Here is a 15,149-nt window from a genome sequence, read left to right as displayed (position 1 = left end):
GGTTCAGCAAATTTTACATAATGTCTTACAGGTCCAATTTAGCCAACGATTATAACCAATGCCGTTGGAGATGCTTTAAGTAAATAATCAAAAATCCCATAATTGAATTCAACTCGATTATCATTAAACTAAACTCGAATAATTCTACTTAATCCGTTCACATCCGAGATGAATAATGGAACTAAACTCACTTCACGAGTATCGTATCAATAATTCCACAAACGAATTTTCGTGTTCTCATCATCACATCCTAACAAGCATTTAATAGGTGATAGTTTTCTATCGACTTCCATCCCATTAATAACACTGACCGCATGATAAAAAAATTTATCAATCAAAATATTTCGCTTAACTGAAAAGTAAACAATTATAATTAAATTTTCATGGACAAACAGAAAAAAACTTTCCGCAAAAATCAAATTGAAACCCAGTCCGTTTCCTAAATCACATTGAAAACCCCAAATTTTATTACTCGATACTTCCGCTTATAAATACTACACACACGCCCCGAAAACCCCTTTCACTCTTTTCTCAACCCCTCACCAAAAAAAAAACACACAGAAACCCCAGAACCAAATGGCCAACGACGGCTTCTCCGGCGCCTCCCTCCCCTCCCCCGGCTCCGACGCCACCAAGCGCCGCGTCACCTACTTCTACGAGCCCACCATCGGCGACTACTACTACGGCCAAGGCCACCCCATGAAGCCCCACCGCATCCGCATGGCCCACAACCTCATCATCCACTACAATCTCCACCGCAAGATGGAGATCATCTGCCCCTTCCCCGCCGGCCCCGCCGACATCGGCAAATTCCACTCCGAAGAATACGTCGACTTTCTCGCCTCGGTCACCCCGGAGTCATTACATGATCATGGGCATGCTAGGCACTTGAAGAGGTTCAATGTGGGCGAGGATTGTCCGGTGTTTGATGGGATGTTTGGGTTTTGTCGGGCCAGTGCTGGGGGGTCGATTGGGGCGGCGGTGAAGATGAATTTGCAGGAGGCGGATATTGCGATTAATTGGGCGGGAGGGCTGCATCATGCGAAAAAGTCGGAGGCTTCCGGGTTTTGCTATGTTAATGACATTGTGCTCGGCATTCTTGAGCTGCTTAAAAGACACAGGGTATGGTTTGCTGTTTTTAGATTTTTTCGGGTTTTTGATTTCGTGGTCTTGGTTGTTTATTTGAATTATATGTGCCAATGTGTTTGTATGGTTTGATTGTGTTGTTTCTTGATCTGGGCATGATTAAATTTTTGATTTTTAGGGATTTTGAATTTGGGGGTTTGGTTGTTTAGTCCAATTGCATCTTTCAATGTGATCATATTGATCTTGGTATTTGTTGAGCTCCTTGAAGTATATACTGTGATTTATAATTTAGGTGTTTGGTAGTGGGGGAGTTTATGTGTTTGTGATTAAAGTCTGCAAGGGTAATTTACCAACTTAATGTTTCCTGCTGCAAAGGATTAACCACTTAATTAATCACTCGAATTTGATTATCATACATGTTATCTGCATTCCTCTTTGCAAGCAGTTGTTTATAGTTTTGATCCTAACTAACAAGTATGTATGTACTAGTTGGATACAGATTCATTCTACATTGCAGCAAAATAACTGTCCGTTTCTTGACTTGACTTCAACTGAAATCATTTTGATTAGATATTTAAATTGTCTTGACTTGAAATACATTTACCACATAGAAATTTATAAACATATATTTATAATATATATATATATATATATGTATGTATATATGTATGTATGTATGTATGTATGTAAGCATGCATGTATGTATATGTATATATAATATATATAAAAACCCGATGAAGCTCGCGAACTTTTGAATCGAATGATTTAAAACCCGATCTAAGTTTAATAAATAATCGAAAATCTCATATTCGAACTCAACTCGTATCATTAAAATAAACTCAAATAACTCAATTTTACCCGTTTACACCCGAGATCGGTGGTGTGGGACCCATACTCATTTTACGAGTCTTCTATCAACTTCACATAATTACCATTGCATCCAATTTGTTTCTTAACTCAAACTGAAAACCCTCAAATTTATTGTTGCTCGATGTTTCGCCTATGACCCGTTTATACCCAAGATCGATGGTGGGACCCAAACTCACTCACGAGTCTTCTATTAACAATTTCACAAAATTACAACTACACCCAATTTGTTTCTGAACCAGAAAATCCATAAAACTTATTACTACTCATCCCCTATGATCCGTTTATACTCGAGATAGGTGGTGGGACCCAAACTCACTTCACGAATCTTCTATCAACAATTTCACAAAACTGCCATTGCATCCAATTTGTTTCCAGAATCAAACCGAATATCTCTGAATTTATTACTACTCGATACTTCCGCCTACGACCCGTTCACATCCGAAATCGGTGGTGGGACCCAAACTCACTTTATGAGTCCTTTATCAATAATTTTATAAACTTATTACTTCACTCAATTTGTTTCTAAAATCAAATTAAAAATTCTCAAATTTACTACGGCTTGATACTTTCGCCTATGATCGTTTTTATCCAAGATTTATAATAGAACCACACTCACTTCGCGAGACTTCTATCAACAGTTTCACAAAATTACTATTGCCCTCAATTTATTTCCTAAACCAAACCAAAACCCCGTAAATTTACTACTGCTCGATACTTCCGCTTATTATCTATTTACACCCATGATCGGTGGTGACCCAAACTCACTTCATGAATCGTCTATCAACAGCTTCACAAAACTGAATATCCTCAAATTTGCTGCTACTCGATACTTCCGCCTATGACCCATTCATATCTAGAATTGACGGTGGGACCCAAACTCACTTTACGAGTCTTCTATTAATAACTTTGTAAAATTGTCACTGCACTCAATTTGTTCCCCAAACTAAATTAAAAATTCTCAAGTTCACTGCTACTCGATACTTTCATCTATGATTGATCATTTATATCGAAAATCAATCAAAAAACCAAATTCACTTCATGAGGCTTCTATCAACAATTCCGTAAAATTACTATTACACTCGATCTATTTGCTACAACCAAACCGAAAACTCCTAAATTTACTGCTGCTCGATACTTCCCCCTATAAATACAACCCCCCACCAACACTGAAACCCCCTTTCACTCTTTTCTCACACCTCCTCACCAAACACACACACACTGAAACCCCAGAACCAAATGGCCACCGACGGTTTCTCCGGCGCCTCCCTCCCCTCCCCCGGCTCTGACGCCACCAAGCGCCGCGTCACCTACTTCTACGAGCCCACCATCGGTGACTACTACTACGGCCAAGGCCACCCCATGAAGCCCCACCGCATCCGCGTGGCCCACAACCTCATCAAGCACTACAATCTCCACCGCAAGATGGAGATCATCTGCCCCTTCCCCGCCGCCCCTGCCGACATCGGGAAGTTCCACTCCGAAGAATACGTCGACTTTCTCGCCTCAGTCACCCCGGAATCATCACATGATCATGAGCATGCTAGGCACTTGAAGAGCTTCAAGATGGGCGGGGATTGTCCGGTGTTTGATGGGATGTTTGGGTTTTGTCAGGCCAGTGCTGGGGGGTCGATTGGGGCGGCAGTGAAGATGAATTTGCAGGAGGCTGATATTGCGATTAATTGGGCGGGAGGGCTGCATCATGCGAAAAAGTCAGAGGCTTCAGGGTTTTGCTATGTTAATGACATTGTGCTCGGCATTCTTGAGCTGCTTAAAAGGCACAGGGTATTGTTTGTTGTTTTTTAGATTTTTTTGGGTTTTTGATTTCCAGGTCTTGGTTGTTTATTTGAATTGTATGTGCCGAATTATATGATACAATGTGTTTGTATGGTTTGATTTTGTTGTTTCTTGATCTGGGCATGATTAAATTTTTGATTTTTAGGGGTTTTGAGTTTGGGGGTTTGGTTGTTTAGTCCAATTGCATCTTTCAATGTAATCATATTGATCTTGGTATTTGTTGAGCTCCTTGAAGTATATCCTATGATTTATAATTTAGGTGTTTGCTAGCGGGGAATTTATGTGTTTGTGATTAAAGTCTACAGGGTAATTTACCAACTTGATGTTTCCTGCTGCAAAGGATTACTTAATTAATTTACTCGAATTTGATTATCATACTTGTTATCTGCATTCCTCTTTGCAAGCAGTTGTTTATAGTTTTGCTCCTAACTAACAAGTATGTACTAGTTGGATACATATTCATACTACATTGCAGCAAAATAAATGTCCGCTTCTTGTGTCAACATGCTAGTTATACCAACAAAAAAAAGTGAAGAACTGAGACGGTTGTCTCGTTCATTTTTTAAATTACATGGATGATAGCAATACCACTAGATTAGTTTGTAATTACTGTATTTCTTGAAGAATTATTTACATTAGAATTGTTAGTTCATCATGAAATTACGATAGGTTCTGCTCCCCGCTACCTAAACAAATAAAGAACAGTAATTTTTTGCAAGGTGTCTTTCTGCATCCTCTAATTTATATTTTTGGGTGCTCGGTTGTCCTGAATGTATGCTCCAACTTATTCCTTAAGTGCAGCTTGTGAGATATAATTACGCGTGCATTGCAATCTTTTTAATCTTTTGTACTGTTAGCTCAAATTTTCTTTTGTACTGTTTCTGTATTGATAATAAATCCTGACAAACTGAGTTCTACTGCGCAGCGTGTGTTGTATATTGATATTGACATCCACCATGGGGATGGTGTGGAAGAGGCCTTTTATACTACAGACAGAGTAATGACGGTGTCTTTTCATAAATTTGGTGACTTCTTTCCTGGAACTGGGCACATTAAAGATGTTGGACATGGTCAGGGCAAGAATTATGCCCTTAACGTGCCACTGAATGATGGTATCGATGATGACAGTTTTCAAGACCTATTTCGACCAGTAATCCGTAAAGTCATGGAGGCCTACCAACCTGAAGCAGTTGTGCTCCAATGTGGAGCTGATTCACTGGCTGGTGACAGGTTGGGATGCTTCAACTTGTCGGTAAAAGGTCACGCCGATTGCCTGAGGTTCCTCAGATCTTTCAACGTTCCTCTAATGGTCCTTGGTGGGGGTGGGTATACAATGCGGAATGTGGCCCGATGCTGGTGCTATGAGGTTCTCTCTCTCACCCCTCTCTCTCCCTTTTTTCTCAATGGTATTCATACTCAATATTCTTTCTAAATCTTGGTTGTTTTACTCATTTATTCTGCAGACAGCAGTTGCAGTTGGGGTGGAACCTGACAATAAATTGCCTTACAATGATTACTTTGAGTACTTTGGCCCAGATTACACCCTTCATGTGCGACCAACTCCTGTTGAGAACCACAACTCTCCAGCCGATCTAGAGAAGATCAGGTAAATATTAAGCTGTATTTATTAATGATCATCATATTTGAGTTTGTACGAGTAATTTTACATATATACGATGTGGTTAATGTATTACTCCCTCTTTTCTCGGAGTAAGAGTTGCTTTGACTTTTTGTAGATTAGCAATACAAATTTACTTCCCATTTTTTTTAAATTCTTTTTTTAATAGAAGTGCAGCTTTTAAATTTTTGTTAAAAAAAGAATATTGAAAATACATTTTACTGAAGTAGTTTTGTTGCACCTCAAAATACGCGAGAGAAGGCAAACAAATTTGCCTCTTGACATATGTGCAAAAAGTCAAAACGAATCATTTTTGGACAGGGCGAGTATTTTTTTTATTCAATACTCTCTGCAATCAAACAATATGCATTGTAGTATTATATATATACACTGAATCTTCCGCACATGCTTTATGAAATAATAGTTCTCGGAGCACCGTCTTGCCTGTTATTTCACTTTTGATGCACTTGATTTGCTTTAATCTAGGTGTCTATCAATCTATATATATATATATATATATATATATATATATATATATATGTATGTATGTATGTATATGTATATATATATATGTATATATAGTTGCTACGCTTGAATGAGCTTGTTTGCTAGGAATAAGTGTTCAATTTTGAGGATTTCTTGTTATTTTGCTTTAGATTAAAGATATAATGTTGGATTTATCACTGTTCTAAGGTAATTTTTATGACATGTACATTGCCACTGCAGGAATCTCCTCCTTGAACAGATTTCTAGATTGACTCATACACCCAGCGTACAGTTTCAGACGGCTCCACCAGTCACCAGAGTTCCAGAACAGGTTGGTGGCACAGTTTTGTTCTTGATGTTATATTTTTATTCTAGAGCAACACTTGCATTGTCTTTGGGTTTAGATATCTTAACTTCTGCTTGATTTTATTATTGTTGACTTTTATTAGGCAGAGGAGAGAATGGATTATAGACCTAAGCCCCGTATATGGTCTGGCGAGGACTGTGAATCTGATGCTGAAGCTTGACTGCTGATTCAAGTATAGGTCATATGTTGAAACAAGGTACAATTTTTGCTTTCACATAGCAGTATATAATTATCGATATTTTTTTTTCCTAGAACAGTGCCAACAATATATCATAATGAAAAGTCTCAACTTGTATATTGTTATATGTGTTTAACTTTTTACTTATCGGAATCATAATATTTTTTGTTGTAAACTTTTTAGAAAGAAAATAGGAAACCACCTGATCCGCCTAGGCGTTGACCTATGAAAAACCATTTTGTATTTAACTAGTGGTCTCGTCTAGGACACATTAATGAAGCAAAAGAGAGTTTATAGAAGTTAACAGTTTAGATGTAGCATTGTGATTTTGTAATTCTATTATTACTCCCTGGGGCTGTAAATAAGTCGAAATGTTTGTGAGCTACTCGAGTTCACCTCATAAAATATTTGAATTCGGTTCTATAATAATTAAGCCGAGCTAGAACTCAAGCTACTTGAATACTCTGTCGAGCCAAGCTCAAGCTTCAAATTACTCGACTCGTGAGGTTTACGAGCCTAATCGAGCCTCTACTTATTATTTAAAATGAAAAAAAAATCACAATGCCACATCTAATGAATGTACATCGGTGCAATCTGACATTCAACCAGTGTAAATTTATATTAATATCTACTAAGGCATAAGATACTTGTAACACCCCCATCTTAAATTAGGACGAGGAGTTACCTACAAATCCAAAACCTGCAAACAGAGCGATAATATATTCGAAACAATACTAAACAGGTCTAATAATTCCTCAAATGATTTAAATCCTCCAAAATAATTAAATCCGAATAATGCGAAGAAATAGAATCTCCAACAATAAAACTGAATAAATGCTAGAAGTCCATAAATCCTAATCAATGAAAAGAAAGGGCTGCTCTCCATCACACAGTCCCGAATCCCCCTAAGTACCTGCCAGAAGAAGAATACGGCATGAGCCAAATGCCCAGTACGGATCGGAAGCATTTACAAAACAAGAAACATTTAAAATATTTTGACAGTTATATAAATCAGTTATTTTTAAAATAACAGGCTGAAGCAACAAGGGGTTAGGATATTTCATACCGAGATCATATCAGAACATATACAGATACACACATCATAGGGTACCTAATGTGTGCAGCAAATCGAATAACGTGTACGGCATATACAGCGTCACCGTCAAATCACAAATCATATCAAAACTGAACTCTGGGTGCACCCACGTATCCTGAACATATAATCATAATGGCCAAAGCTCCTCCCAAGAGCTAACAGAAGGATACGCCGTGACCAATCACACTGTCACGGAAGTGTCATGTCAATGGTGCCGCAAAGACATGGCTGTAGTACCCCTACAGCTGGGAAACTCGGTATACCCTATATCTCTCTAAGGGTTCAAAACAAAACAGTTTTCACAACTTAAATCACATGGTACAGATATTTCAAATAAAGTGAACAATTCACAATTTTGTAAAATCCTTGAAAACCGCATAACAAATATTTCAATCTTTCAAAACAGATTTATTTAAAATATTTTTCGGAAACCAAAACAGTCAAATGAATAGCACAGAACAAAACTTATCAAATCGGATGGATCAAAAGAGGACAAATCAAAATCATTTAATATTGAAAGGAGTAGCACTGAATAAAAGGAATAGAATCCGTACCTCGAAAATAGCTAATCGAACACTCACGAGATTCCGCAAATAATTCGCTAAACTCCCGACTCCGAACCTAAATATAAAATTATAATTTATTAATACAACATATAATTATTTATTTCATTTAACAACGTTAATGAATTATTTATACAAATCATATGTCCTGGACATTAGCATCGGTGTGTAATTCATGTGTATTAACCTCCTGCACCTACGCATGTTATAGTTTGCGACCATCACAAACCAAAACTAACTGTTTATAAATAACTTGTTAACAATCCATTATCATGTGTACAAAAGCGTACAAAAGCTAATACTAAGGAGAAGAAAGGTAGTCTCACCCCACACCACATAGGCGTACACCTGTACTTATTAATATTCAATATACAACTATAAAATACACCAACTCATCATTCATTAACCATATATGATTATTATATGCTTACTATACCGATCTGATTTGAAGACTCAGCACCGCGCCTCTGTTCAATAACCTTGCGCCTCTGCTTTCTAACTTCTTCGCAGCATATTAAATTTAGGGTTATGTAAACCTCTGTTTATAAAGACTTTAACTACAAGCCTAATCCTAATTAAATAATTATTTAAGTGATAAACCCATTTTCTAATCTGCTTCTATTATAACTCATATTTTATATTATTATTATTATTATTATCTTAAGTTACTAATTCTTTTCCTAATCAAATTACTAAACTAATATTATTAATTCTACTCTAATTCAGATTTATTAATAATAATAAATAAATACGGATATTACATATATACCCCCTTAAAAAGGATTCCGTCCCCGGAATCTAACGAAACTAAAACTCGTACCTGAATCGAATAAATGCGGATATCTCTCACGAATAAAATCCTCTAATTCCCAAGTAGCCTCTCGCTCCGAATGATTCTTCCACAAAACTTTGACAAACAAAATATTTTTCTTCCTCATTACTCGCTCCTCTCGATCTAAAATAGCTTCCGCTTCTTCCTCACAAGATAGATCCTCCCTAATCTTATGTAATGGATACTGAACCACGTGAAACGGATGATACTTATATCCCTTCAGAACAGACACGTGAAACACATTATGCACATGAGATAACTGTGGTGGCAAAGCAACTCTATATGCCACCTCACCCACTCTCTCTATAACATCAAATGGACCCACATATCTCGGACTAAGCTTCCCCTTCATACCAAAACGCTTAACACCCTTACAAGGAGACACTTTTAAAAACACATGATCACCGGGTTGAAATCCACCAAACTTTCTCTTCTGATCTGCATAAACCTTTTGACGTGATTGAGCCTTCTGTAAATTCTCTCTAGCTTGCGCCACCTTCTCATTAGTCACTCTAACCAACTCTGGCCCTTCAATATCTCTCTCTCCAACCTCATCCCAACAAGTCGGCGTCCTACACTTCCTACCATACAAAGCCTCAAATGGTGGCATGCCAATACTTGCGTGCCAGCTGTTATTATATGCAAACTCAACAAGATACAAATACTTATCTCAATCGCCTGTCCACTCTAAGGCACAAGCTCTCAACATATCCTCCAACGTCTGAATCGTCCTCTCTGACTGTCCATCTGTCTGTGGATGAAAGGCAGTACTAAAGTTAAGTTTTGTTCCCCAAGCTCGCTGAAATCCCTTCCAAAAGTGTGATGTGAACCTCGCTCTGATACCAACTTTGTAACACCCCCATCTTAAATTAGGACGAGGAGTTACCTACAAATCCAAAACCTGCAAACAGAGCGATAATATATTCGAAACAATACTAAACAGGTCTAATAATTCCTCAAATGATTTAAATCCTCCAAAATAATTAAATCCGAATAATGCGAAGAAATAGAATCTCCAACAATAAAACTGAATAAATGCTAGAAGTCCATAAATCCTAATCAATGAAAAGAAAGGGCTGCTCTCCATCACACAGTCCCGAATCCCCCTAAGTACCTGCCAGAAGAAGAATACGGCATGAGCCAAATGCCCAGTACGGATCGGAAGCATTTACAAAACAAGAAACATTTAAAATATTTTGACAGTTATATAAATCAGTTATTTTTAAAATAACAGGCTGAAGCAACAAGGGGTTAGGATATTTCATACCGAGATCATATCAGAACATATACAGATACACACATCATAGGGTACCTAATGTGTGCAGCAAATCGAATAACGTGTACGGCATATACAGCGTCACCGTCAAATCACAAATCATATCAAAACTGAACTCTGGGTGCACCCACGTATCCTGAACATATAATCATAATGGCCAAAGCTCCTCCCAAGAGCTAACAGAAGGATACGCCGTGACCAATCACACTGTCACGGAAGTGTCATGTCAATGGTGCCGCAAAGACATGGCTGTAGTACCCCTACAGCTGGGAAACTCGGTATACCCTATATCTCTCTAAGGGTTCAAAACAAAACAGTTTTCACAACTTAAATCACATGGTACAGATATTTCAAATAAAGTGAACAATTCACAATTTTGTAAAATCCTTGAAAACCGCATAACAAATATTTCAATCTTTCAAAACAGATTTATTTAAAATATTTTTCGGAAACCAAAACAGTCAAATGAATAGCACAGAACAAAACTTATCAAATCGGATGGATCAAAAGAGGACAAATCAAAATCATTTAATATTGAAAGGAGTAGCACTGAATAAAAGGAATAGAATCCGTACCTCGAAAATAGCTAATCGAACACTCACGAGATTCCGCAAATAATTCGCTAAACTCCCGACTCCGAACCTAAATATAAAATTATAATTTATTAATACAACATATAATTATTTATTTCATTTAACAACGTTAATGAATTATTTATACAAATCATATGTCCTGGACATTAGCATCGGTGTGTAATTCATGTGTATTAACCTCCTGCACCTACGCATGTTATAGTTTGCGACCATCACAAACCAAAACTAACTGTTTATAAATAACTTGTTAACAATCCATTATCATGTGTACAAAAGCGTACAAAAGCTAATACTAAGGAGAAGAAAGGTAGTCTCACCCCACACCACATAGGCGTACACCTGTACTTATTAATATTCAATATACAACTATAAAATACACCAACTCATCATTCATTAACCATATATGATTATTATATGCTTACTATACCGATCTGATTTGAAGACTCAGCACCGCGCCTCTGTTCAATAACCTTGCGCCTCTGCTTTCTAACTTCTTCGCAGCATATTAAATTTAGGGTTATGTAAACCTCTGTTTATAAAGACTTTAACTACAAGCCTAATCCTAATTAAATAATTATTTAAGTGATAAACCCATTTTCTAATCTGCTTCTATTATAACTCATATTTTATATTATTATTATTATTATTATCTTAAGTTACTAATTCTTTTCCTAATCAAATTACTAAACTAATATTATTAATTCTACTCTAATTCAGATTTATTAATAATAATAAATAAATACGGATATTACATATATACCCCCTTAAAAAGGATTCCGTCCCCGGAATCTAACGAAACTAAAACTCGTACCTGAATCGAATAAATGCGGATATCTCTCACGAATAAAATCCTCTAATTCCCAAGTAGCCTCTCGCTCCGAATGATTCTTCCACAAAACTTTGACAAACAAAATATTTTTCTTCCTCATTACTCGCTCCTCTCGATCTAAAATAGCTTCCGCTTCTTCCTCACAAGATAGATCCTCCCTAATCTTATGTAATGGATACTGAACCACGTGAAACGGATGATACTTATATCCCTTCAGAACAGACACGTGAAACACATTATGCACATGAGATAACTGTGGTGGCAAAGCAACTCTATATGCCACCTCACCCACTCTCTCTATAACATCAAATGGACCCACATATCTCGGACTAAGCTTCCCCTTCATACCAAAACGCTTAACACCCTTACAAGGAGACACTTTTAAAAACACATGATCACCGGGTTGAAATCCACCAAACTTTCTCTTCTGATCTGCATAAACCTTTTGACGTGATTGAGCCTTCTGTAAATTCTCTCTAGCTTGCGCCACCTTCTCATTAGTCACTCTAACCAACTCTGGCCCTTCAATATCTCTCTCTCCAACCTCATCCCAACAAGTCGGCGTCCTACACTTCCTACCATACAAAGCCTCAAATGGTGGCATGCCAATACTTGCGTGCCAGCTGTTATTATATGCAAACTCAACAAGATACAAATACTTATCTCAATCGCCTGTCCACTCTAAGGCACAAGCTCTCAACATATCCTCCAACGTCTGAATCGTCCTCTCTGACTGTCCATCTGTCTGTGGATGAAAGGCAGTACTAAAGTTAAGTTTTGTTCCCCAAGCTCGCTGAAATCCCTTCCAAAAGTGTGATGTGAACCTCGCTCTGATACCAACTTTGTAACACCCCCATCTTAAATTAGGACGAGGAGTTACCTACAAATCCAAAACCTGCAAACAGAGCGATAATATATTCGAAACAATACTAAACAGGTCTAATAATTCCTCAAATGATTTAAATCCTCCAAAATAATTAAATCCGAATAATGCGAAGAAATAGAATCTCCAACAATAAAACTGAATAAATGCTAGAAGTCCATAAATCCTAATCAATGAAAAGAAAGGGCTGCTCTCCATCACACAGTCCCGAATCCCCCTAAGTACCTGCCAGAAGAAGAATACGGCATGAGCCAAATGCCCAGTACGGATCGGAAGCATTTACAAAACAAGAAACATTTAAAATATTTTGACAGTTATATAAATCAGTTATTTTTAAAATAACAGGCTGAAGCAACAAGGGGTTAGGATATTTCATACCGAGATCATATCAGAACATATACAGATACACACATCATAGGGTACCTAATGTGTGCAGCAAATCGAATAACGTGTACGGCATATACAGCGTCACCGTCAAATCACAAATCATATCAAAACTGAACTCTGGGTGCACCCACGTATCCTGAACATATAATCATAATGGCCAAAGCTCCTCCCAAGAGCTAACAGAAGGATACGCCGTGACCAATCACACTGTCACGGAAGTGTCATGTCAATGGTGCCGCAAAGACATGGCTGTAGTACCCCTACAGCTGGGAAACTCGGTATACCCTATATCTCTCTAAGGGTTCAAAACAAAACAGTTTTCACAACTTAAATCACATGGTACAGATATTTCAAATAAAGTGAACAATTCACAATTTTGTAAAATCCTTGAAAACCGCATAACAAATATTTCAATCTTTCAAAACAGATTTATTTAAAATATTTTTCGGAAACCAAAACAGTCAAATGAATAGCACAGAACAAAACTTATCAAATCGGATGGATCAAAAGAGGACAAATCAAAATCATTTAATATTGAAAGGAGTAGCACTGAATAAAAGGAATAGAATCCGTACCTCGAAAATAGCTAATCGAACACTCACGAGATTCCGCAAATAATTCGCTAAACTCCCGACTCCGAACCTAAATATAAAATTATAATTTATTAATACAACATATAATTATTTATTTCATTTAACAACGTTAATGAATTATTTATACAAATCATATGTCCTGGACATTAGCATCGGTGTGTAATTCATGTGTATTAACCTCCTGCACCTACGCATGTTATAGTTTGCGACCATCACAAACCAAAACTAACTGTTTATAAATAACTTGTTAACAATCCATTATCATGTGTACAAAAGCGTACAAAAGCTAATACTAAGGAGAAGAAAGGTAGTCTCACCCCACACCACATAGGCGTACACCTGTACTTATTAATATTCAATATACAACTATAAAATACACCAACTCATCATTCATTAACCATATATGATTATTATATGCTTACTATACCGATCTGATTTGAAGACTCAGCACCGCGCCTCTGTTCAATAACCTTGCGCCTCTGCTTTCTAACTTCTTCGCAGCATATTAAATTTAGGGTTATGTAAACCTCTGTTTATAAAGACTTTAACTACAAGCCTAATCCTAATTAAATAATTATTTAAGTGATAAACCCATTTTCTAATCTGCTTCTATTATAACTCATATTTTATATTATTATTATTATTATTATCTTAAGTTACTAATTCTTTTCCTAATCAAATTACTAAACTAATATTATTAATTCTACTCTAATTCAGATTTATTAATAATAATAAATAAATACGGATATTACAATACTGCACATCAATTTTGCAAACTTTTATGGAAGAGAGTCGAACAACAGTGGAATCTAGTGTTATTTTTAATGTATGAAACTGAATCACAATGTCGTGGTATTCTTCTTTACATATTCAGTGTTACAAAGATTCTTTTTTTCCTTTTTTGTAATCTTATTCATGTTTCTTTTTTTTTTTCCTTGGGATTCAGGGATGCTCCAGCTGAATTTGAGGTAACTTGATCCAACGTGCCCGGAAACCATTTGAAGACTCCTTGTATCTGAACTGCATTCCTTTTCCTGCAAAGGATTTTTAAAATCAGTTGCAAGATAACTTATGTAGCCATGTAATCAGTTGTACTTGCGGTGTTCTTAAATCCTTTCATAATTTTCGTAGTCTCCAGGGTTGATTGGCATAAACATAACTTGTAGCTATTGTAGTGCTCAAAACTTAACTGTGCCTGTGTCTTCTCTTTTGTTATAGCCAACAAGGGTTATACAGCCAGTACCTAGAATTTTGGGTTGCTTATTGCTTATTGCCTTTGTTTTTTTTGTTTTTTATTTTACGGATGCTTATTGCTTATTGCTTATTCTTGTCTGACCAGCAAGCTATTTATGCAGGGTTCTAAAAATTTGTTTCTGGGTTGCATAAAATTGTCTTCAGAGTTACTTTTATTCTTGTAGTAGTGTTTTTTTAGAGGATACCTTGAATTTCACTGAAAAATTAAAAACATTTGGGAAAATAACACTGTGAACCAGTTCTAATATCTAATGAGCTATATAGTATTTTTCTTATTTCCTGATGGATGTTCACTTGGAAAAGTTAACAGAAAATATTTGTGCAAGTGCAAAAACAACAAAGTGGAGATTAATTTTTTCTCACAAAGGGTTTTAAAAAATGAGTTATGGCAAGTGAAAAATGAAATTTTATTAGTTATCAATCCAAAAACTTGGAGAATTTATT

The 15,149-nt window shown here is 36.6% G+C and overlaps 2 protein-coding genes and 1 long non-coding RNA gene across 4 annotated transcripts; 1 reads left to right on the top strand and 2 right to left on the bottom strand.

Annotated features, from left to right (window-relative positions):
- Positions 1 to 503: 503 nt before the first annotated feature.
- Positions 504 to 14,746, top strand: LOC108193648 (histone deacetylase 6). Of its 2 annotated transcripts, none has more exons than XM_064081316.1 (6): positions 504 to 1,122; positions 4,676 to 5,116; positions 5,214 to 5,356; positions 6,095 to 6,185; positions 6,304 to 6,417; positions 14,398 to 14,746. In XM_064081316.1, the coding sequence occupies exons 1-5, from the start codon at positions 577 to 579 to the stop codon at positions 6,379 to 6,381; spliced, it is 1,299 nt and encodes a 432-aa protein (XP_063937386.1). In that variant the 5' UTR covers positions 504 to 576; the 3' UTR covers positions 6,382 to 6,417; positions 14,398 to 14,746. The 2 variants fall into 2 exon arrangements, with proteins under 2 accessions (XP_063937386.1, XP_017215883.1); XM_017360394.2 differs by lacking the exon at positions 504 to 1,122 and adding an exon at positions 3,158 to 3,738.
- Positions 8,381 to 9,500, bottom strand: LOC135148013 (uncharacterized). The gene is made up of 2 exons (XM_064082120.1): positions 8,879 to 9,500; positions 8,381 to 8,406 (listed from the first exon to the last, which is right to left on the bottom strand). The coding sequence occupies exons 1-2, from the start codon at positions 9,498 to 9,500 to the stop codon at positions 8,381 to 8,383; spliced, it is 648 nt and encodes a 215-aa protein (XP_063938190.1).
- Positions 9,770 to 13,502, bottom strand: LOC135147778 (uncharacterized). Its single transcript, XR_010285603.1, has 3 exons — positions 13,434 to 13,502; positions 10,742 to 10,808; positions 9,770 to 10,004 (listed from the first exon to the last, which is right to left on the bottom strand). It is a non-coding gene; the product is annotated as an uncharacterized LOC135147778 (long non-coding RNA).
- Positions 14,747 to 15,149: the final 403 nt, after the last annotated feature.

The sequence above is a fragment of the Daucus carota genome, chromosome 7 (genome assembly GCF_001625215.2).
Source record: "Daucus carota subsp. sativus chromosome 7, DH1 v3.0, whole genome shotgun sequence".
NCBI lineage: Eukaryota > Viridiplantae > Streptophyta > Magnoliopsida > Apiales > Apiaceae > Daucus > Daucus carota.
Note: the sequence above shows the minus strand (reverse complement) of the source record. Positions and strands in the feature narration are given on the sequence as shown.

Bases quoted from the DNA above. Each gene is read 5' to 3' on its own strand.
- LOC108193648 (XM_064081316.1), top strand. From the start codon at position 577: ATGGCCAACGACGGCTTCTCCGGCGCCTCCCTCCCCTCCCCCGGCTCC. The intron at 1,123-4,675 runs GTATGGTTTGCT...TCTACTGCGCAG, and splicing joins AGCTGCTTAAAAGACACAGG to CGTGTGTTGTATATTGATAT. The intron at 5,117-5,213 runs GTTCTCTCTCTC...TTTATTCTGCAG, and splicing joins CCCGATGCTGGTGCTATGAG to ACAGCAGTTGCAGTTGGGGT.
- LOC135148013 (XM_064082120.1), bottom strand. From the start codon at position 9,500: ATGCCACCATTTGAGGCTTTGTATGGTAGGAAGTGTAGGACGCCGACT. The intron at 8,407-8,878 runs GTACGAGTTTTA...TAATAAGTACAG, and splicing joins TCCGCATTTATTCGATTCAG to GTGTACGCCTATGTGGTGTG.